This window comes from Artemia sp. Qi Xiang Cuo, chromosome 5, assembly GCF_049724085.1.
Source record: "Artemia sp. Qi Xiang Cuo chromosome 5, ASM4972408v1, whole genome shotgun sequence".
NCBI lineage: Eukaryota > Metazoa > Arthropoda > Branchiopoda > Anostraca > Artemiidae > Artemia > Artemia sp. Qi Xiang Cuo.
In genome coordinates, this window is record NC_142798.1 from 48,252,378 (window position 1) to 48,275,767 (window position 23,390).

Consider the following 23,390-nt stretch of genomic DNA (forward strand, 5'->3'; position numbering starts at 1 on the left):
ATACTGAACTTAGGTATCGGACAAATAATTACCTAATTCAAATAGATAATATACGACTGCTGTTGCTCCTGGTTTGCTAAGATGGGTAGGAAAGTAAATTATGAAGAGAAACAAAAACGAGGACCAGGAAGAAAAACAAAAAAACAGAAACCTCCCAAGTTAACTGATATCGTAAAGGGTAATGTTTTGGGCATTTAACAATATACTAGCTAGCCTATAAAGAATGCATCTCAATCCTAGGGACCTTAGTTTAGCCTAGCTTATGATGCAGATATTTACTTAGATGCCATTTTTATGATTTTGTTGTTCTTTTGTATTATTTTTAGTAGAGATTAATTGATATTAAGTCCAAATTTTGTGAAAGCCAAATTTTTATGGGACAAAATGATTATGGTTCTAGGGATGACACAACCTAGCCCTGAGCTGTAGCCTAGCCTATATTGTAAATTATACAGCTAAATTTGTTGTAGATATTTCCATTACAAACTATGGATTAGGTGAGTATCACTGATGTTATTTTATATAGCCTAGGCCTACTCTTTTTGAATTATATAAGCTAATCATTAGGGTTGTTCTTTTGCATTAAGATTTCACATCTTTCTGCAAAGGTTTTCATTCTTTCTAACAGTGTTCACAAGCATGTCTAGCTAGAATCCCATGTTTAGCCAAAACTCGATGTCTAGGTAATGATCATTCACAAGTGAAATTTTGTAGGCTACTTAGCTAGAACTATCCTACAAATTTAGTTTCAAATTATCCTTTCTAGCCAATCAAGAGACCTTATGTGGTCAAAAATTTTAAAATTGCAATCCCTATTTTTACTGTCACAAGATAATAGATGAGATATGCCAAACAATTGCCTTAGTGTGCTTCACTAGGCCTATTATGTCTGGTGTTGCATATTTGCCTAAAAAAAAAAAAAAAACAACAAGAAAACAAAAATTAAATTTCAGTTTAAAAATGTAATCAACAGCAACAGCAATACTTTAAGGAATTTTAAAAATAAGTTTCTTGTGAATTATTGTCTCAATTAATCAGTAGCTGTACTGAACCCCTCGTGCTCAAAATCCTCCTTGGGCCATACTTTGGTGTTTCTTTTGTGGAAGTTTTCCCCACTGTAGAGTTCAGACGGTCTGGTATCATACTATTATCCTTTCCTTTTTAGCTTAAAGCTTATTCAAAAAGGAAATGCAAAGAACGCCCCCCCCCCAAAAAAAAGGTCCCTCTGGATCCCACCCCAAATACTAATGAAATTTATCCTTTTTTGCCCCATCCTGGCTGGTCAAGCTCCCTGTCACAAAGCTCACATGAAAGCTCAAATTCTGAGAATAGGACAAAGATCAGTGTTGGAGCAAATGTCACTATAGATGATAATGGCTTTCAAGAGGTCCTTTCTAGGAGCTCCTAAAAAAAGGAAAAGAACCTCCCCAATCAAAAGTATTTCCCCTCCTCCTTTCCAAGATTATCCTTCCCAAAACTTAGGAATTTACCTCAAAATTTTTCCAAATACCCCCTTTGAAATAACAAAGAATACTACAATAAGGGTTGCAATTTTCGAAATGTTAAAATCAATGTTTTCTCTTAACATTTACCATGATGGATCTTTGTTAATAGCTGTCCAAGATCAGAAATCAGCTGATATAATACTTAATCTAAAATCTCTTCTGAATACCCCAATTAACTCATCTAAATGGAACCCAAAACAATCCTCAACAAAAATAGTAGTATATAATGTTCCCCTAGAAATACCAATTCAGGAGTTAAAAGAAGGGCTCTCAGATAGGGCTGGTAACACAATCCCTGTAGAAGATGTCACTCAACTGAGTAAACCCAACTTTAATGGATTAAAAACAAGTAGATCTTTCCTATTTACACTGAAGGAAAAAATTAATATCCCAGAAAAGTTATTCCTATTTGGGAAAATCAAACTGCACAAGGAATACAAGCCAAAGCCTATCCAGTGTCAGAAGTGTCTGAAACTGGGACACACAACAAATAAATGCAATTGAATTCTCTTTGCCTGTCGTAATTATAAAGGATCCCATCCTAAAAATTTGAGAACTTTCAACAACACTCGGCCTACATGTATCAATTGTAAAGACCCACATGAATCCACCAATAAATCACAATGCCCTGCATATAAGAAAAAAGCACTAACACTCCAAATACCAACAGAGAAGGTCATTTCATACCCTTTTGCAGCTATGGAAATAAATGCTGCCCAACCACACCAAATACAACCTATATTGAAATCAAACAAAACTCCCAAGTCAAACACTCCCAATGCATCAAGTACTTCTTACAAAACACCATACTTTAAGCCCCCCAGCTCACATCTCTATCAGGAAGAATCACTAAGCCTACACGCCTCCTTGCCTAGTGAGATGGGGTCGGCCTGGCCCCCCCTCCCAACAAAAAACAAACCAGAAACACTACCAAGAATTAGTCCCTTAGCTGACAAACTGGATGCACAACCTAACATGCAACCCCCAAATAAATGCTTATTCATTCTAAGCTGCAGTGCAGTTCAGGCCATGAATATACAACCACAACAGAAAACAAAAATCATTGCTGAATTGGCAAAAATCTACATCCCTAATCATATGCTCATTCAAGCAAAAAAAGATCTTGCTCTACTATTAACAAAGCTGAACAGGGATACACAGTCATATGAAAAATAAAACAATAACACAACACATAACAATACTCCAGTGGAATGTAAGATCACTTACAGAAAATAAGTTAAATGAACTAATATCTTTTATGAATAATAATTCCATCAATATTGCTTGCCTCCAGGAAACTCATTTAACCCAAAATCAACAAATTAAGTCTCTGGGATACACTATCCTGAGAAAGGATAGATCATCAGAGAGAAAAGGAGGTGGAGTAGCTTTATTAATTAATAATAAAATAAAATTCTGTTGCATCAACTTCCCTGATTTTTTAAATTATGTTGATATAAGTAGTATCAGTGTTTGGCTGAATAGTACAAAACTTACATATTAAGCTTTTATAACCCTAATGGTCAAATCACAGATGTCATGGATTTCTTCAGCTATATAAATAATTCTAATATGTTGAAAAATTTTGTGGGGGAATAAACCAGCATATGAAGACGCTAAGCTCATTGAGCATACGACTTCAAACAATAACGAATTAGCTGTCGCTACCACTCCAAACCTGAAGACATATTTTAACCCAAAAGTAACAGTTTCTCTACAATTTACCTACAAACTGTGTCATTAAATATTTTAAACAAAATTTATATAAATAAAATTGATAGTCTATGTGCTGACCACTTTGCCATAGTTTACTCCCTAAACAAACCTGCTGAAACCCTATCATATACCTCCAAATATATCAACACTAAAGCAAATTGGCCTATGTTCCAAAATAAGCTAATCGATGAAATTGCAAGCTTCACCCAAAATTCATGCATTTCAAATGCAACAGCTGACACACATGCTGAAGTTTTGGCATCCTTAATATTAAATACAGCTAATCATGCTATCCCCAGGACAACACCCAGGAAAACCTTCCCTAAACATATTCCAAAAGCATGGTGGACAAATGAGTGCCAAAATAAAGGGAGAACAGAAAAGGCAGCTAGGAGAACATTCTTAAAAAAACCATCACCTACTACATATTTAAAGAAATTACAAGCAGAATCTAATCTAAAAAGGACCATAATAAATACTATATATAACTAGTGCAATAATCTTGCAAATAATCTCTCCAGAGCAACCCGTTAACAGTTTATAAATAAAGTCATTAGCCACATCTGTGGGAAAAAAACTTCCCCAAACCCACGCCTGTATGAGCTTAAACATACCAATACACAGTATGGCAATGATAATAAAAAAGCTAATCTGTTTGCCACTCCTTTTGTTAACAAGCTAACGTCAAAAAATTATAGCAAAATACTCCCAATTCTTATGAACCCAAGATACCAACCTTGCCCAGGATCTGAGTATATAACCAGCCCATTTTCAATTCTGAAAATGAATAATGTAATACATCATATTAGGACCAAGACTAGCAGCAGCTATGACAATATACACCCGACATGGATAAAGAATCTCACCCCTTCATACAAACAGGAACTTCTAAATTGCTATAATTATGCTTGGGCTTCATCTATGTTCCTCAATATCTGAAAATGTTCGTCCCTCTTACCAATCCTAAAGAAAAATAAACCCAAAAATAACCCTGAGTCCTATAGGCCCATAATGATTACTCCTGTGATGGGGAAAATAATGGAGCAAATGATCTATTACCGACTCCTCTGGTTTGTTGAAAAAAATAATATGATCCCTCACACTCAAACTGGCTTCAGGAAACACCATTCCTCAACAGATGCTTTCATATTGTTAACAAATGCAATAAAGGAATCATTCTCAAAAATAATGTCCTAGTTGCAGCTTTCCTAGATTTTGAAGGGGCATATGACAATGTGAAGCACCAGATCCTTTTGATTAAACTTGCAAACCTTGGACTACCCCCCCCCCCAAGCTAGCATCTCTCATAAAATCAGTCATAGAATTGTGAAGTTTCATTGTTTGTGTCGGTTCAGCCTCTTCACCACAGAAGCCAATGACCAAAGGCCTTCTTCACGGAGCAGTCCTCAGCTGCCTCCTTTTTGCCCTGTATCTCTAGGACATGAATCTCCCCCACACAAATTTACAATATGCTGATGATCTGGTACTATGGTCATCTGGCAATACCTTTGGGATTGCACAGTCAAAGCTGCAAAAGTCACTTTTCCAATTTGAAAAATTCTCTCAATATTCTGATTTACCCATTGAACCCAGTAAGTCAAAAATATTCCAGTTTCACCAAAGGCGAAATCATGTTAATGCAAGACTAACTCTAAATGGAACAACTATTCCAGAAGATAATCATATTAACTACCTAGGTCTCATGCTTGACCAAAAACTTAATTTCCACCTCCACATTTCAAACACAATAATAAAATGCTATAGAAAAATAAATATACTAAAAAGACTTCTTTCTACACCCTGGGGATGTAAGGAGAAAACCTTACTCCAGTTTTATAAATCACATAAAAGACCACATATTGACTATGGCCTCATCGTCTATGGTGCATGTGCAAAGACCCAGATGCAAAACATTGAAACAATACAAAATAATATAATACGTCTCATATTTGGTCTTAGGAAACCCACAAGCACCAAGTTTCTGCTTATGGAGAGTGTATTAACAACAATAAGGGAGAGATGTATCTTTCTCTTGATAAAACATCTTAAAAAAATTTAATCAAGTAGCTCGCACACACTACATAATTCGTTCAGAAATCCAGCCATGTATAGAGGCATTGCAGATGAGTATACTAATATTCGGAAGAGGTTCCCTGTATCCGCAAAGTCTATTGAACCTGCTTTCCCCTAATACCTCACATAGAATCGACCAATTCCCATAATAATCACTGATTTCAAAAAGTGGAGTAAAGATTTAATCCTCATTGCTATTGTCCAGAAAAAATTTGCTGAACTTAGTACAATTACTTATAAAAACCATTTGTAAAAATTTGTTAATGGGTCCTAAATTAATGCAAAGGTTGAATGTAGTGCCTTCCTTCCTCACCTGAAAATTGCTATGGTTGTGAGATTGTATAATAATGTATCAATAATGTGTGCAGAGTTAAATGCCATAATCATGGCATTAGAACACCTTATGGAAAATAAACTGTTGATTGCTAATTCAAATAATATTATAGTTTATTCTGACTCTTTATCAAGCCTTGAGTTGCTGTCTTCAGCTCCTCAGCATAAGCTGGATATTGACACTTATCATTGTTGTAGTATTATAGATAATCTGGCTTCAAGTGCTAATCTGGCTTCAACTTATCTTCAGTATATTCATAGCCACTCTGGTATAAGTGGTAATCATCAGGTTGATGAAATAGCAAAAAATGCTATAAATATTGACCAGCCAAGTGGGAGACCAATCCCCATTAGAAATATTTACAGATGGAGACTCTCAGATATTATGTTTAATAAGAAAAATCCTACTCTTTCCCCCTTTCCCAATAAGTACTTTTCTAAAATTTATCACAGAATTTGTTCTGGAACAAATGGACTAAACTTTCTGGCATTCTCGTATCAGTTTCCTAATTCAAGTGGTTCAGTTCCCCTGTTCCCTCTTTGCAGGTACTGTATTATGAATAATGAAACAATTGACCTCTGCCTATTTGAATGTAATATGCTGACGTCTGCACAGCATACCTTGCATTGTAAACTGTTAAAGTGCTTCAACCACCACAAAATCTCACTATCAGCCAAGAGCCTAGCCAACTATTCCTGCACACAGAGCACAGAAATCGATATCTATCATCTTATATTTAAACTCTTTGAGTCAAAAGATCTACTGAAAGATATTTGAGAATATCTAATAAATAAGAGACAACCAAGCCAGTAGCTCTGTAGCCCACAGAGTGAAGCAAAAGGAAAAGGGCTAAATAGTATGAACTGAAAAGCCCGCCTGCTGTGAAATAGAAGAAGAAGTAAACATAAATGATGAAAATAGTGGAACTTAACACATTCTGATTGGCTGCAATAACAAATCCTAGACATTAAGTTCTACAGTCTAGAACTCAATGTCTAGCCAATCGCCTTGTCTAGCTAAGTGCCAAATTTTACTTGTGAATGGTTGTTGCCTAGACATTGAATTCTGGCTAGACACAGGATTCTAGCTAGACATGCTTGTGAATGCTGTTTTAGCTTTTCTTTGTTCTAAGATCTTGCAGCTCACTGATGCTAGAAAAAATGCAAAGAACACCATATTTCTGCCATATAGCCTGGAATAATGATGAGAGAACTTTGATGATATACTCATCATTGTTCTTAGACTGCTGATCAGAGCAGAATTATGGAAGATGTTTGGAAAAGAACACCATGAGATATAAGATCTTAGCACAAAGATGAGTAAAAGAACATCCCTCTTTTAATTGGAAGTTGGATTTTAAGCCCTTTATCTACCCTTTAAGATGGTACATTTTTCTCTTATTGTTCAGTTCAGGAAAGGGTTATAAACAATACTTTTTGGTAAAAATTTGATTTAGCTATTTTATTGCTATCTTGGAAAGGGGGTAGGTTATGAAAATGAAACTTTCAGAGATAGGTCTACAGACTAAATTATGTCTTGGGAAGGTATTTTGAAGTACCTACATCCACACCTTCTCCCTTCAGAGGTCAGTGACCTTTGATGACCTTTAACAATCTTTGTGTTATGGAAGTGAAACCTTGAAAAACAGATCTTCTGATTAAATGAAGTACAATAAAACTGTTTTCAGCTTCACAACCTTGCTTTATCCCAATTTATCAGGTTCCAAAGATCTGCAATTACATTTCCTAAATTTAGAAAGAAAACATTGATATGCTAAAATTCTACTAAAATAACAGGAATTGCATTTTCAAAATTAAACCAGAGAAAAAAACTGATGACTGAAATTAAGGCAAAATGTTGTTTTGTCAAAACTTCAATAGGTATAGATAGACCTGTCAAGTGGGTAAATTTTTGAGACTTAGAAATCAAAAGAGTGTTAACATGGAAGCTTGGCAATATTGGTACTTATGCATTAGCTGGTATCCATGCAATATATTGTGCTAAAGGAAACTAGTCAAACAGGTATCTGTCAGTAGAGAATTAGATTACAAACTGTGGTTTATCATTATGTTTACTATATTTAAACTATTAGTTTTTGGGGTTTAGGTGGAGAAAAGGTAGCTAGATTAGGCTATATGTTTAAAATATGCTATGCTTTACCTCTACCCCCCTAATTTGCAAATGCATAGCCCAAATTTCTTTGTACACTATTATATTTTCATCATATTGTTTTATTTCATTAGCATTAACCAAACTTGACTTCTCAGGTGGGTACCAGCTAATACATAAATACCACAATATCTTCCCAGAGTATATTTTTGGGCCTGGATTCATCACAGAAAGTTTAATTTTCCTTACCAATTCCCTTTCCAATAGCAGAGGCAATGCTATAGCATTGCCTATAGTAAAGGCCATACAGCTCCAATGTTTTATTATTATATTTTTTTTCCCAGAGGCACTTCATATGGAAGGGGTTGCTGTAAAAACTTCAAAGGGGGCTCATTTGATTGGAAAGTTCTAGTGCCCTTTTTAAGGATCAAAAGTGATTGGAATCCAACTAACACCCATTCCATGCCCACCAGTTCCCCAAACACATCCAATCAATATTTTAAGATAGCCATTTTGTTCAGCATAGTTGATTTCCAGATAGAAATTATGTTTTTGAGGAGGAGACTCCCCCACAGCCCTCAGGGCAGGGTTTTTTAGTTATGCTCTGGGGACATATAAGGTTTTTATTGAAAGCTTTGTCGTAGAAGCTTCAAATAGGACTCATTCAATTGGAAATTCAAAGGGCTAGTGCCCTTTTTAATAGTTGAAAGTAAATGGAGGGCAACTAACCCCCCTCTCACGCCCACCTGTTCCCCAAACACATCCAATCAAAATTTTGAGATAGCCATTTTGTTCAACATAGTTGAAAACTCAGGACATTAAGTCATTGAGGATAACAACCCCCTCCCCACAGCCCTCAGGGCAAGGGTTGTAAGTTATGCCCTGGGGGCATATAAGGTTTTTGTAGAAAGTATTGTCACAGAAACTTCAGAAAGGGCTCATTTGATTGAAAATTTAAATGGCTAGTTCCCTTTTTAATTGTTGGAAGTGATTGGAAGGCAACTAACACCCCTTCCATGCCCAACATTTCAGAGGCAATGCTATAGTGTTGCCTTTAGTAAAGGCCATATGGCTCCAATGTTTTATTATTATTATTTATTTATTCATTTTCCAGAGGCACTGCATATGGAAAGGATTGTTGTAGAAAATTCGAAGGGGGCTCATTCAATTGGGAATTGAGAGTTCTAGTGCCCTTTTTAAGGGTCAAAAATGATTGGAAGGCAACTAACACCCCTTCCACACCCACCAGTTCCCCAAACACGTCCAATGGAAAAACTTAATTTAAACTTAAATTGAATATCCAAATCGAGCTTGAATCAAATAAAAATAACTACAAACAAGAGTTTGGGTATTGCCTCCTCTCACTGCAGAAGCCTAAAACCTACTGCATCATTGGCGCTTTACTGAAAACAAATTATACTACAAATGTTTTCTTTTTTACTTAATATTGAAAATAAATATTAAAACACAGTAAAATTTTGAACTGATGAGCTTTCATTTTGATGAAATATCATTTTGCATCAAATATTCAGTTTAACTTATTAGTTCTTTCCAAGATTGTTCAAGACAAATATAGTTTCACTATAAACAAAATTTGGATACTGCCCCCTTCTTTAACTTGTAAAAACCTAAAGCCTGCTGCATCATTGGCACTTCACTGAAAACAAATTGTATTACAAATTTATTCTTTTCCAGCTCTTACAGCATTGAAAATGAAAATAAAAATTACAGTGAATACAAAATCTTGAACTGATGGATCTTTCAACAATTAATATCATTATTATTATATCTAATATTCAATTTGATTTTGTTTGTGCTTTCCAAGACTGTTCAAGACTCATATAGTTTTCAGTAAAGTGCCAATGACACATGAGGTTTTAGGCTTCTGCAGTGAGAGGAGGCAATGCCCAAACTCTTGTTTGTAGTTGTTTTTATTCGATTCAAGCTTGATTTGCATATTCAGTTTAAGTTTCACTCGTTTTAAGATTTGTTTATTCATTTACATTAATATCTATTGTATATTTGTTTGCATTGATTGTTTATTTAATTTCTGTTTGTTTTAAGTTTCATTTATACTTCAATAGCAAAATATTTTTTTTTATTTTATGCTTGATTTTCATATTCAATCTAAGCATTACTTGCTTTAAGATCTATTTATTCATTTATATTATTACTTGTTATATGTTTTTGCTATAATTGTTTATTAAATTTAGCTTTGTTTTGAGATTCATTTGTTCTATAATAGTAATTTCTGATGGTTTTGAGTTTGAATTTTTACAGGTATTTGCATCTGCTGAGGTTAAGTTTAAAAGGGCCTTTACTTTTCTTTGAAAACCTATTTTTGGGAAGTTTTTTTTTTTAATTAATAGCAAAATGTAGATAAACTAGAATTTTCCCCAATTCTTACTTCTTAATTTGCAGAATAATTATAGTTAACATGTTTTAATTGCATGTCAACTTTAGTCTTCTATACCAACTCTTGCACCCCCACACAAGAGCCATTCAAAGGGGAGGCAATAGCTGGGGAAGCTGCACACTGTCTTGGAGGGGGAGGCAGCTGGGGGCTTCCCACTTTGATCAAATTTCTCACTTTGTTTCAGTTTTTTTGCTTACTTTTGAGTTGGGAGAGGGGATTGCTGCAGTAGTTTGCCAGCTAATCCACTCTTTAACAGCTAAATCATTGTCAAATTTCTATTATACCACCTAGGAAGCAGATTATTTCTCTGTTGGATGTGTAAAAATTTTCTTACCAAGTCATGGGTATCCATAAGGGGGGGGGACTCCCCCCCTGCCTTTTATATTTTACATTTGTAAATGAAAAATTTTATGTTTGTACAATAAGGTGCTCTCTAATGAAAATAATAATGTATATATGGATATTCAATGATATAAAGTATTTCTCATAGCCCTCCTCCTTAAATTTCATCTTGTGGGTGCCCATATATTAAGTATGTAGTTGGTTTGAATAGTTTAACCATATACAACACTGAAAATTTCAAATATATTGATAGACAACAGTAGAGCCTAATATTGGTCACATATTTAAAGCTCGAGCCTAATTTTGGGAAATACTGTGTAATCTTTGACAGAGGATCTTAAAGCTAGAACAATATATGCCAATCACACATTAAGGCTTGGATAGATTAATCTAACACAAGTGCTGTAAGACAGAATGATTGTATTTAAATAGGCTAGCATAGAGAGGTAACTTTTTCCTAAATTGAAATGTTGAAAAACAAGATGTTTTCCCAAGATTGTTATTAGCTAATACCCACTCATCTAATTATTATTAATCAGAAATGGAAAAAGACATAGTCTTGTCTCATATAGCACAAATTACATACCATGAGAAACACTTATAAACAACTAAAAAAAAAACTATAAACTTCATAATAAAACAAAAAACAAACACGAAGATACCCTACAACAAATATACACTTCATGGTCCTAGGTATTGCCTTTCATAAAAAGAAGTCTCAACTAATGCTGTTTTGAAAGCCACAACATCTTCCACCAGAACTACTCGGTCAGGCAACATGTTCCATGATTTTACTGAATGATTTACAAAGGAACTCTGTCCAACTTTCCTTGAAACCCTTGGCTGGTACAATTTTAAAGAGTTCTGCCGTGTAGATGGATAATGACCAAACTCAAAGAAATCTTCCCAAGACACATGGTCAATACCCTTTATGATGTAGAAATTGTTGACAAGGTCTATTCTGTCCCTTCTGAATTGCAGAGATGGTAAGCTCAGGCTACTCAATCTCCCCTCATAAGGTAGGTATTTCAGATAGGGGACAAATTTGGATGCTTGTCTTTGCACCTTTTCAATCAACAGTGAATCAGATTTTCTAGTCAGATACCACACAGATGAGCTGTATTCAACAAAAGGCCGCAACATTGTCTTATACAATGTGGTAAAACTTCTCAGGTTAAACCTTCTAAAAGCTCTTTTGATGCAAAGCAAACCATAGTTTGCTTTATGTGAAACAGCTGATGCTTGCTTGTCAAACCTCAGCTGATCATCAAAAATAATACCAAGATCCCTAGTAGACTTAACAGGGCACACCAACACGTCACCAATGAAGTACTGGTATGCCACATCTTTTGTGAAGTAATGCATCACATGACATTTCTTCTGGTTAGCAAACATAGAATTTAAATTACACCATTCAAACAATTCTTCCAAATCTCCCTGTAGAAGTGTCACATCAACCGGGGAGGTGACACCTCTGTATAGCTTTATATGATCTGCAAACATTTTAATGGTGCTGTGTCAGATTACCTGTGGTAAATCATTTATAAATAAACAGAATAAAACTGGTCCCAGGCAGCTACCCTGAGGGACCCCGCTTAGAACTCCACAGCCTTCAGATAGTGCCTCATCAACCTTCACTTTATGTGTCCGACTAGTTAGATAATCCTTAATCCAAGTCATGCATCTATATCCAATCCCATACTTTCGACAATTTTCCATCAGCAAGGATATCCAAACCTTGTCGAATGCATTGCAAAAATCAATATAAATACAATCAAACTTAGGCCTTTCTTCTTCTTCTTCTTCTTCTATTTAACAGCAGGCGGGCTTTTCAGTAACACTATTTAGCCCTTTTCCTTTTGCTTCACTCTGTGGGCTACAGAGCTACTGGCTTGATTGCCTCATATTTATTAGATATATTCAGATATCTTTCAGCAGATCTTTCGACTCTAGGAGTTCAAATATAAGATGATAGATGTCGATTTCTATACTCTGTGTGCAGGTATAGTTGGCTAGGCTCTTGTCTGATAGTGGGATTTTGTGTTTTTTTAATTATTTTAAAAGTTTAGAAATCAAGGTATGTTGTTCAGACGTCAGCATATTACATTCAAATAGGCAATGGTCAATTGTTTCAATATTCATATTACAATGCCTGCAAAGAGGGGACAGGGGAATTGAACCACTTGAATTAGAAAGCTTATATGAGAATGCAAGGAAATTTAGTCCATTTGTTCCAGAACGAATTCTATGATAAATTTTAGAAAGATACTTATTGGGAAAGGGGGAAAGGATAGGATTAATCTTATTAAAATTAATATCTGATAGCCTCCATCGGTAAATATCTCTAATTGGGATTGGTCTCCCACTTGGCTGGTCAATATTTATAGCATTTTTTTGTTATTTCATCAACCTGATGATTACCGCTTATGCCAGAGTGGCTAGGAATGTACTGAAAGTAAGTTTTTATGCCACTTGAAGCAAGATTATCAATAATACTGATACAATGATAAGTGTCAATGTCCAACTTATATTGAGGAGCTGAGACCAGCAACTCAAGGCTTGATAAAGAGTCGGAATAAATGATAATATTATTCGAATTTTCAATCAAAGATTGGTTTTGCTTAAGGTGTTCTAATGCCATGATTATGGTATTTAACTCAGCAGACATTATAGATAAATTATTAAACAATCTCTCTCCCATTGCAATTTTCAGATGAGGAAGGAAAACACCACTTGCGACCTTCTCATTCATTTTTGACCCATCAACAAATATTTGGAAGTGATTTTTATAGGTAAATGTATTAAGTTCTGCAAATTTTTTCTGAACAAAAGCAATGGGGGTTAAATCTTTGTTCCATTTTGAAAATTCAGTATTTATTATGGGAAATGACCAATTCCATGGAGGGGATTAGGGGGAAAGTAGGTGCAATAGACTTTGCTGGTACTGGGAACTTCTTTTGAATATTGGCATACTCATCTGCAATACCTCTATACATGGCTGGATTTCTTAACCAATTATGTAATGTGTGTGAGCTATTTGATTCAATTTTTGTAAGATGTTTTATCAAGAGAAACCTACGTCTCTCCCTTATTGTTGTTAATCCACTCTCCATAAGCAGAAACTTGGTGCTTGTGGGTTTCCTAAGACCAAATATGAGACGTATTATATCATTTTGTGTTCTTTCAATTTTTTGCATCTGGATCTTTGCACATGCACCATAGACAATGAGCCCATAGTCAATATGGGGTCTTATATGTGATTTATAAAACTGGAGTAAGGTTTTCTCCTTAGAACCCCAGGGTGTGGAAAGAAGTCTTTTTAGTATATTTGCTTTTCTATAACTTTTTTTATTGTGTTTGAAATGTGGAGGTGGAAATTAAGTTTTTGGTCAAGCATGAGACCTAGGTAATTAATATTATTATCTTCTGGAATAGTTGTTTTATTTAGAGTTAGTTTTGCATTAACATGGTTTCGCTTCCTGTGAAATTGGATTATTTTTGACTTGGTGGGTGCAATGGGTAAATCTGAATGTTGAGAGAATTTTTCAAACTGGAAAAGTGACTTTTGCAGATTTGACTGTGCTATCTGAAAGGTGTTGCCAGATGACCATAGCACCAGATCATCAGCATATTGTAGATTCGTGTGGGGTAGGTTCATGTCCCAGAGATATAGGGCAAATAGGAGGCAACTGAGGACTGCTCCCTGAGGTAGGCCTTTGGATATTGTCTTTTGGGGTGAAGAGGCTGAACCAACACAAACAATGAAACTTCGCACTTCTATGAAGGATTTAATAAAGGATACTAGCTTGGGAGGTACTCCAAGGTTTGCAAGTTTATTTAAAAGGATTTGGTGGTTCACATTGTCATATGCTCTTTCAAAATCAAGGAAAGCTGCCACTAGGATATTATTTTTTGAGAAAGATTCATTTATTGCATTTGTTAGCAAAATGAAAGCATCTGTTGAGGAGTGGTATTTCCTGAATCCAGTTTGAGTGTGTGGGATCATGTTATTTTTCTCAACAAACCAGAGGAGTCTGTGATAAATCATTTTCTCCATTATTTTCCCCATCACAGGTGTAATCATTATGGGCCTATAAGACTCAGGGTTATCTTTTGGTTTATTTTTCTTTAGGATTGGTAGGAGGGACGAACATTTCCATATATTGGGGAACCTAGAGGATGCCCAAGCGTGATTATAACAGTTTAGCAGTTCTAGTTTGTATGAAGGTGTGAGATTCTTTATCCATGTAGGGTGTATATTGTCATAGCTGCTGCTAGTTTTGGACCTAATATGATGTATTGCATTATTCAATTCCTGGATTGAAAATGGATTAGTTATGTACTCGGATCCTGGGCGTGGTTGGTAACTAGGGTTCATAGGAATTGTGGACAGATTGCTTTGATTGTTTGCTGTTAGCTTATTAACAAAAAGAGTTGCAAATAGGTTAGCCTTTTCAATATCGTTGTCATAATGGGTATTATTATGTAAAAGCTCATACAGGAGTGGGTTGGGAGAAGTCTTTTTCCCACATATGTGGCTTATGACTTTATGTATAATTGGCTCATGCGTTTCTCTGGAGAGATTATTTGCAAAATTATTCCAGTATTTATATTTAGCATCTATTATAGACCTTTTTAGATTATATTATGATTGTAATTTTTTTAAATATTTAGTTTGTGTTTGTTTTTTTATTAATTATTTACTAGCTTACTTTTTTATGTTAAATGTATTTATGAAATAATTTGTCAACAATTATTTATTAATGTGTTTAGGGAATGTTTTATTAGGTGTTGTCCTGGGGATAGCATGATTAGCTGTATTTATTAGTAAAGATGTCAAGGCTTCAGCATTTGTGTCAACTGTTGTGTTAGAAATGCATGAACTTTGGGTGAAACTTGTAATTTCATCATTTAGCTTATTTTGGAAAATAGACAAATTTGCTTTAGTGTTGATATATTTGGAAGTATGAGAAGAAGTTTCAGCAGGTTCATTTAGGGAGCAAACTATAGCAAAGTGGTCTGTACACAGACTATGAATTTTATTTATGTAAATTTTGTTCAAAAAATTTAAAGACACAATTTGTAGGTCAATTGTGGAGAATTTGGCACTTTTGGGGTTAAAATATGTAATTAGGTTTGGAGGGGTAGCAACAGCTAATTCATTATTATTTGAAATCATATGCTCAATAAATTTACCAGCTTTATTTGCTGGTTTATTCCCCCACAAAAGGCTGTGGGCATTGAAATCACCACAAATAATGATGTTTTTTATCATATTAGAATTATTTATATAATTAAAGAAATCCTTGGCATCTGAAGTTTGGCCATTAGGGTTATAGAAGCTTATTATGTAGGTTTTTAAATTATTCAGCCAAACACTTATACCAATTACATCAACATCATTTTCAAAATCTGGAAAATTGATGCCACAAAATTTTATATTATTATTAACTAATAAAGCTACACCACCTCCTTTTCTCTCTGAAGATCTATCCTTTCTCAGGATAGTGTATCCCAGAGACTTAATTTGTTGATTTTGGGTTAAATAAGTTTCCTGGAGGCAAGCAATATTAATGGAATTATTATTCATAAATGATATTAGTTCATTTAGCTTATTTTCTGTGAGTGATCTTACATTCCATTGGAGTATTGATAAATGGTGTGTTGTTGATTTATTCTTCATATGACTGTGTATCAATGTTCAGCTTTGTTAAAAGTAAAGCAATATCTTTTTTTGCTTGAATGAGCATATCATCTGGGATGTAGATTTTTGCCAATTCTGCAATAATTTTTGTTTTCTGTAGTTGATGTAAGTTCATGGACTGAACTGCATTACAGTTTATAATGAATAAGCATATATTTGTGGATTGCATTTTTTGTAGTGAATCATGTTTGTTGGTTAAGGGATTGATTCCAGGTAGTGTTTCTGGTTTGTTTCTTCTTGGGAGGGAGGGCCAGGCTGGCCTCATCTCACCGGAAAACAAGTCTTGCTGGCTTGGTGATTCCTTCTGATAGGGATTTGAGCTAGGGGCTTAGAAGATATTGTTTTATATGGGGTGCTTGATGCATTTGGGGCATTTGACTTGGGGGTTTTGGTTGGTTTTATTACAGGCTTTATTTGGTATTGTTGGGCAGCATTTGCTTCCATTGCTGCAAAGGGGTATGGGATGGCCTTCTCTGTTGATATTTGGAGTGTTAGAGCTCTTTTCTTGTATGCAGGGCATAGTGATTTATTTGTAGATTCATGTGGGCCTTTGCAATTGATGCATGTAGGCTGGGTGTTTTTGCAAGTTGTCAGCTCTTTAGGATGGAAATATTTACAATTACTACACTCTTGGAGAATTTCATTGCATTTGTTTGTTGTGTGTCCCAGTTTGAAATATTTCTGACACTGAATAGGCTTAGGTTTGTATTCCTTGTGTGGTTTGATTTGCTCAAATAGGAATAATTGTTCTGGTATATCAATTTTATCCTTTAGTGTGAATAAGAAGGATCTACTAGTTTTTAGGCCAGTAGAATTAGGTTTTCCAAGTTGGGTAACATCCTCAACTGGGATTGTGTTTCCAGCCCTATCTGAGAGGCCTTCTTTTAACTCCTGAGTAGATATCTCTGGGGGAACATTGTAAACTACAATTTTTGTTGGTGATTGTTTTGGGTTCCAATTAGATGCAATAATTGGGATATTCAGAAGGGATTTAAGGTTAATTATTGTATCTGCTGATTTCTGATCTTCTACAGCTATAAGCAGAGATCCATCACGGTTAATGTTAAGAGAGAACATTGATTTAAGCAATTTAAAAATTGCAACTCTTATTGCAGTGATCATTTTTATTTCAAAGGGGGTAGTGGGAGTAATTTTAAGGTAAATTCGTAAGTTTTTGGAGGGAGGATCTTGGGTAGGGAGAGGGGAAATGCTTTTAATTGGGGAGATTTTTTTCCTTTTTTTAGAGCTTCTAGAGAGGAGCTCTTGAAACCCATTATCATCATTTATGGTTGCATTAGGACCTACAGTTATCATTGTCCTATTCTCCAAATCGGAGCCATCATTAGAACTTTCAGATAATGTGCTTGACCAGCCAGGATGGGTATCTTTAACTATGGAATTTGATTTGGGATCTGGGGGGACGTTTTTTTTGGAGGACTTCTGAACATTGCATATTGGAAAAAGCTTTAAACACAAATATAACACTAAAATAATAAGGGAAAATAGATGATATCAACCCGTCTGCACTATACTATGGGAAGGATAAACACCACAGTATAACCCTGAGGATGACTTGAGCAGGATATGTTTGGTACAACTACTGGTTAGAAGCGATAATAATCAAGACAATATATTTTGATTTTCTTGTACGGTTGCTGTTGGAATCAGTCGAATCAGCCTGAATCAGCCATCTTTTGAAAATCATTGATTACTTCTGTTAACTGCGTGTTACACAATCGATTTTTTCGAAAACCATGCTGTGCCGTGCTCCGACATTTATTTTTTCTAAATAATTTTGGATCCAAAACACAATTACTTTTTCCATAATTCTCGAAAAAATCGACGTGTTCGAGATAGGGCGATAATTCGTAAAATCTGACCTTGGTCCACCCTTATGAAGGGGTTTTGTGACTGCCTTTTTCCATGCAGCAGGGCACTTACCTTACTCCAAACAAAGATTAGAAAGAAATGCAAGTGGAGCAGCTAAAAAAGAAGCCAGGAGACACCATCTATATCAGGGGCTTTATCAGCAGAAAGCTTGCAGATAATTTTTTGGGTGAGCTCAGGCGCTACATCAGAGTCATCATATTGTGACTCATTCTGTAACACAGAAGCTTCTGGTGCCAGTGATAAATTAGATATCTTATGGGTAGCAGGATTAACGAAAACAGATGAAAAGGTCTTGTTCAAAAGAGCTGCTTTTCTTTTATCATCATCAACAGTTTCACCAGTGACTGGGTCATTGAAGACCATGGACGATGGCGACTGCTCTTTTTGCCCCTATTCACATACTTCCAATACCTTTTTGGACAACTTTGCGCACAACTAATTATTGACGATTCCACTGACTCAGTGTGTGACTGCAGGATCGTTTTTGCCCTATTTCTCACCCTTTTGTAAGCACGCCAAGATTCATCATCCCCAGCTGATAAATAAGCTCTCCAGTGTCTATCTGCAGATATTGCTTCAAGGACAAATTTTGGCTGATTATTACGTTTTTTTCTACAGAATCTACAAAACTATGCTGAAGGTCACTAACAATATCAACATAACGTACAAAATCTCTAAATTCGTCATAACTACCTGTAGAATATTCATATAAAATTTTGACTTAGGATTTAACAGAATGCTCACATTAACACAAAAGGACATTACCACGTGGTCACTTTTACCAAGAGGAGGCAGAAATTCTATATTCTCTAGATCAGCTAGGTGCTTAGTTATAATAAGGTCTAAGGTAGATGGATTCTTTCCAGTTAAAGACCTAGTGGGCTCAGTAACATGCTGATGGAGAAAGCTATCATCAAGTGTCTGTACTAGTTTATGCCTGAAACTCAAATCAGATAACGTTGTACTGTGTGAAAAGCAATCTATACCAGGAGCATTAAAGTCACCAACAATCACAATTTTAGACGAAACTGACGAAAGGTAAGTAAGGTAGCTGAGTAGGCCCTTGTCTTTAAAAGTACTATCAATACTCTTAGACGGGCTCTGGTAAACCGCTACTATATGCACACTTTGGGACCAACTTGGATGTCTCAGCTCAAAAATAACTATCTCATGTCCTTGACTTGTAAACTCATAATCAACTTCTTTATATTTTAAACTCAGGGAAGAACAAACATAAACACAAAACTCCTTGTTCATAGTTTTTATTATGCACTGATTTATATCCACTTAGTTGCCTAAAATGGACAAAGGGGTCACCACAATTCTTGGGCTAAACTTCGGTCACGACAATTACGTGGGGTTTTCGGCTTTGAACAAGTCAACAAATTCATCCCCCTTTGACGATAAACAATCTGAATTTGTATATGCCACAACTAACTGTTCACTATGACAAAGATATGGAACCTGATCCCAGAAGAGCTGAGAGGTAGGAGCTCCCTCGCATCGTTTAAAAAAAGAGTAAAAAATCATTTAATAGCATTACAAATGAATAGTTAAAATGTAAGTAGAAACTTTAAATTACAAATGTATGATTTTTAATTATGACGGGGTGGTTTCCCCTGAGGGTAAGCAACGGGAAGGTAATAGTTTTAGTTATTTGGTAAATGAGGGGTATGGTTGTGTCTGAGATTAGGAGCGGTGACCATTCTGCGTATTATGTTAAATTGTAATGATTTTGGTTCTCAGCGTCCAGGAGTGGACTGAGTATTTTGATTATGTGTGATTTATTATTTTCATTTGTTAATAAACCCATTGAACTTGATGAAAAAGCCTCTCTTTGCGCACTAGTTCTGGCCCATTTTTCCGCATTTTGATTTTCTAACTAGTTTCACCTGCAGCTACTTTCCCAGTAAGCTCCTTTTTAAGTTCATCATACTTCTTCTTCTCAGCCAACTCTGCATTGCTTCTGTCATGTGCGACACGGAAGTTCGGTATGTTAGCCTTAATATTCTCAATTCTGCTCACAAGGAAAAATGCTGCTATATCATGATCAAGGGGGGGGGGCTTGAAAATCACATTTGCTGGTCTACTTTTACTCCCTTGTTTTCGTCCCAGGCGTACAGAGAATGCATACTTAGCTGGGCACTCATTCAGCAAAACTTCATTGACATACTTAAGATCACTTTCGTTCTGAGCTTTCTGGCTTATCCCACTCGTCTCCTCCAAGCCAAACAAAATGAGGTTTTTCTCTTTTTGTACTAAGTCACCAAGTCCACGCTGAGTTACTTGACTCGCAACTACAGAATCTGCTGCTCCGAAACCAAACCAATCTGGCTAGAAAGTTCATTGAACAGATCGGTTTTCGCTTTAGGGATAACTTGCGATACTGCTAAGGTAACCTCGTTCTTCAGATCTGACTTAGAACACTTTTCCTGTAGTTCAGTTTCCAAGACCTGAATTTTTTCACTTAGAGGTTTAAGAAGCACCTGAAATTGAGCATCAATTTCTCCTTCAAGTCCGACTGGAATTTTGCAAAAGAGTCAGTAACAGTTCTCTGAATAACTTCTAGCGAAGCAGCTGTTCCTTGTTGCTTACATATAGGACAATACCAGGTTGATCCTAAGTTACGACTCATTTTCATAAACAGTTTGTATTCAGGGTCTGACATATTCAAACATTCAGTGCAAACCCACTTTTTGCAACTGTCACATAGAAGTGCGTAGCTTTCATCTTGCAGGCTAGCATCACAGGCTGAACAAAGATCGACTCCTTTTTGGGGCGACTGACAAAGTCTCTTTGAAGCAGCACTCTTTTTTGGGCAAAAAAAATTTTCAGTCCGATTTGGCTATATTGTGATAACTTTGTAAAAACCAATGTAGCAACACTGCACGTCTAATTTTGGCGTCAGACTAGATTCACACAGAAATGGTCGCCGGCAACCCTGCGCACAGGAACAATTCTTTGGAGCTTTTACGTTGAGGAAAACAAGGGAAGCATAGAGACCCGCTACCTATTCCCTGCAGTTTAAGAGTCAAAGGACCCGGCAGGTACCTCTACAGCCGTTGCAACAGGTACCCTCCCCTCTTCTGCTCGTGTTCCGCTCAAGAAGAGCCTCAAATCCCGCTAATACAATAAAATACTGGTTTGTGCCTTGACCTCTAGATGGCGCTCCCATGTAGGCCTTTGTAGGAGAGGTGTACCATAGGTGAATGAAACCTCAGTGATATCAATGGGGAAGAAAAGTGCTTAAAGTTGTTATTGTTTGGCGTTGTAGAGATACTGGAAATTATGGTTAATGGAGGGGATTTTAATTTTAAACAACAGAGAACAGTGTCCTGAAGATGTTTCTTTACTCTAGCATCAGATCTTCACTTTAATTGTAGGTAAATTTCACTATTCAAAGACTCTGTATATATATCATAATATGAACGCACTCTAGAATCCGCTATTGAGAATTATTATAGATGACGCTGTTTTGCTTCCAAGCAAAGAGCATAAATTAGTAATAATGTTATAAGGCAACTCCAGTTAAATAAGTCTATACTTCAACACAAATTATATGAGAAGAATTGAAAACTATGTTTTCTTACTGTTCCTGGGATCACAGAATCCAAATCGAGCACAACCTTGGTTACAGAATCAAACTATTTCCATGTAAATTTGACTTATTTCAAACTTGGTATTTCATTTGTTTCCACTGATTAGAAAGTTACTCAGCTTAATCCTAAGCATCAGCAAATCACAACTATTTAACCATATACATGTAATTTCCAAGATAAGGAGCCTGCTATCTATATATACGAAAGATACTTTTTAATCAGAATATCTGGCTAAGGTTAGGCACTGGCCAAGAACTTGGGATCTTACCCTAATGAATTTTTCCTCAGGTACCACCAATCTTAGGAACACATCTGCCCCCCTTCTCTCTAATGTGTAAATATCTAGCTCAAACTGTGCATCTCCCATGTGTTTTCTAGTTCTTGATTTGGTCAGTAAATTCAAAATATGGGTATATGGGTTTAAAGAAGAGTGTGTTGGGACCTTTGGCCCCTTTTGTTTCAGAAAAATGGCTTTTTATAAATTTAACTTCATTTATATTGAATATCTAAACCCCCAGGAAAACTTTTATTACGATGTTTGAAGAATCCACTAATTAGCAAGTGGTTGAAAAAGCCAGTTGAGCGATGACTCATACAGCTTAAATTTAGAGCTTGAAAAGCTTCAAAGGATGCTTGGAGTCTAATTTGATTCGGCCATTCATCGCCTTTGGTCAGAGGTGCGCGCGCAAGCGCGCGTCTGAAAGTGTATTGATTAATTGTAAGATTTTTACCTTTAGTTCCGTTTTGAGTTCTTATATACAACGTGTTGGGAATACAGTAAGTTTTTTTTATGTACTCTTTTAACTTTTCAGCTTAGGTCGAAACTAAAGAGATATTTAGAAAACCTTATCGATAAACTTTGGCTTTATGGTGGCAGCAAGAACAGGAATTATTAACAGCGTTGATAACAAAAGAATTCCGCGCTTTCGAAGAGACGATTAATTTGGCCTAGAAAGTAGCCTATTGTGGTGACATATAAAAACCCAAAATTACACATTTAATTAATAAAATTTTAAAGTCTATAATGGGCTGTGTGCCTTGTTAGAGAAAAATAAAAAAAATAACGTGAAATTAATGAGTTGAGTTTACAGTGGGGGAATCTCCGTATTTAAAAGTATTACAGGGTTTAAGGACAGATAAGAAAACGTTGAAAGGTGGGTTATTATTGGAGTGAAGTGGCGGACTTAGATATAATCTTCAGTGACGAAGGTTATAAGAATATTGAGGACGGCAAATTAGGAGAATTTGTCAGTTTTTGCGCACATTGAAAAAGGAAGGTGGGAGGCACCTGTCCTATTGAAGAATCTGGCCAGGAGGAGATTATATTTGGAATACGAGTATCTAGAAAGGATTCATGATTTGTTTTGCAGGGTAGTTCCCCTGTTTAAGTTTAGTCTAGCTGATTCAATAGAGGAATATTCGTATGGTTTTTCTGTGTATTTTCTCGTCTAACCCCTGTTAATTCGTTTTTTTGAGATAAATTTCACTCGCGTAAAACTGCTTGTGGTGAAAGAAGTCGTTATTCCCTAATGAAGTCTAGACATTCCGGTTATTTAAAAAGTTGTTGAATCTCATTACACAAAGCTGATAATTCACAATAGTAATTGCGTACCATAATTTTGCGTGACAGTTTTTGAATTTACCGAGATTGACTAATTGACTAAGAGATATTATAATCAGAAAAGAGTATACGCGGTAAAAT

The 23,390-nt window shown here is 35.7% G+C and overlaps 1 protein-coding gene across 1 annotated transcript in view; it reads left to right on the forward strand.

The window, feature by feature from the left end:
- Positions 1 to 65: 65 nt before the first annotated feature.
- The window catches only part of LOC148952209 (28S rRNA (cytosine(4447)-C(5))-methyltransferase), a 62,472-nt gene continuing 39,147 nt past the window's right edge, over positions 66 to 23,390 (forward strand). The window contains exon 1 of the mRNA XM_089089656.1: positions 66 to 178. Coding sequence (XP_088945782.1) covers positions 82 to 178 — 97 coding nt within the window. The 5' untranslated portion in view covers positions 66 to 81. The remainder of the gene's footprint in view (positions 179 to 23,390) is intronic.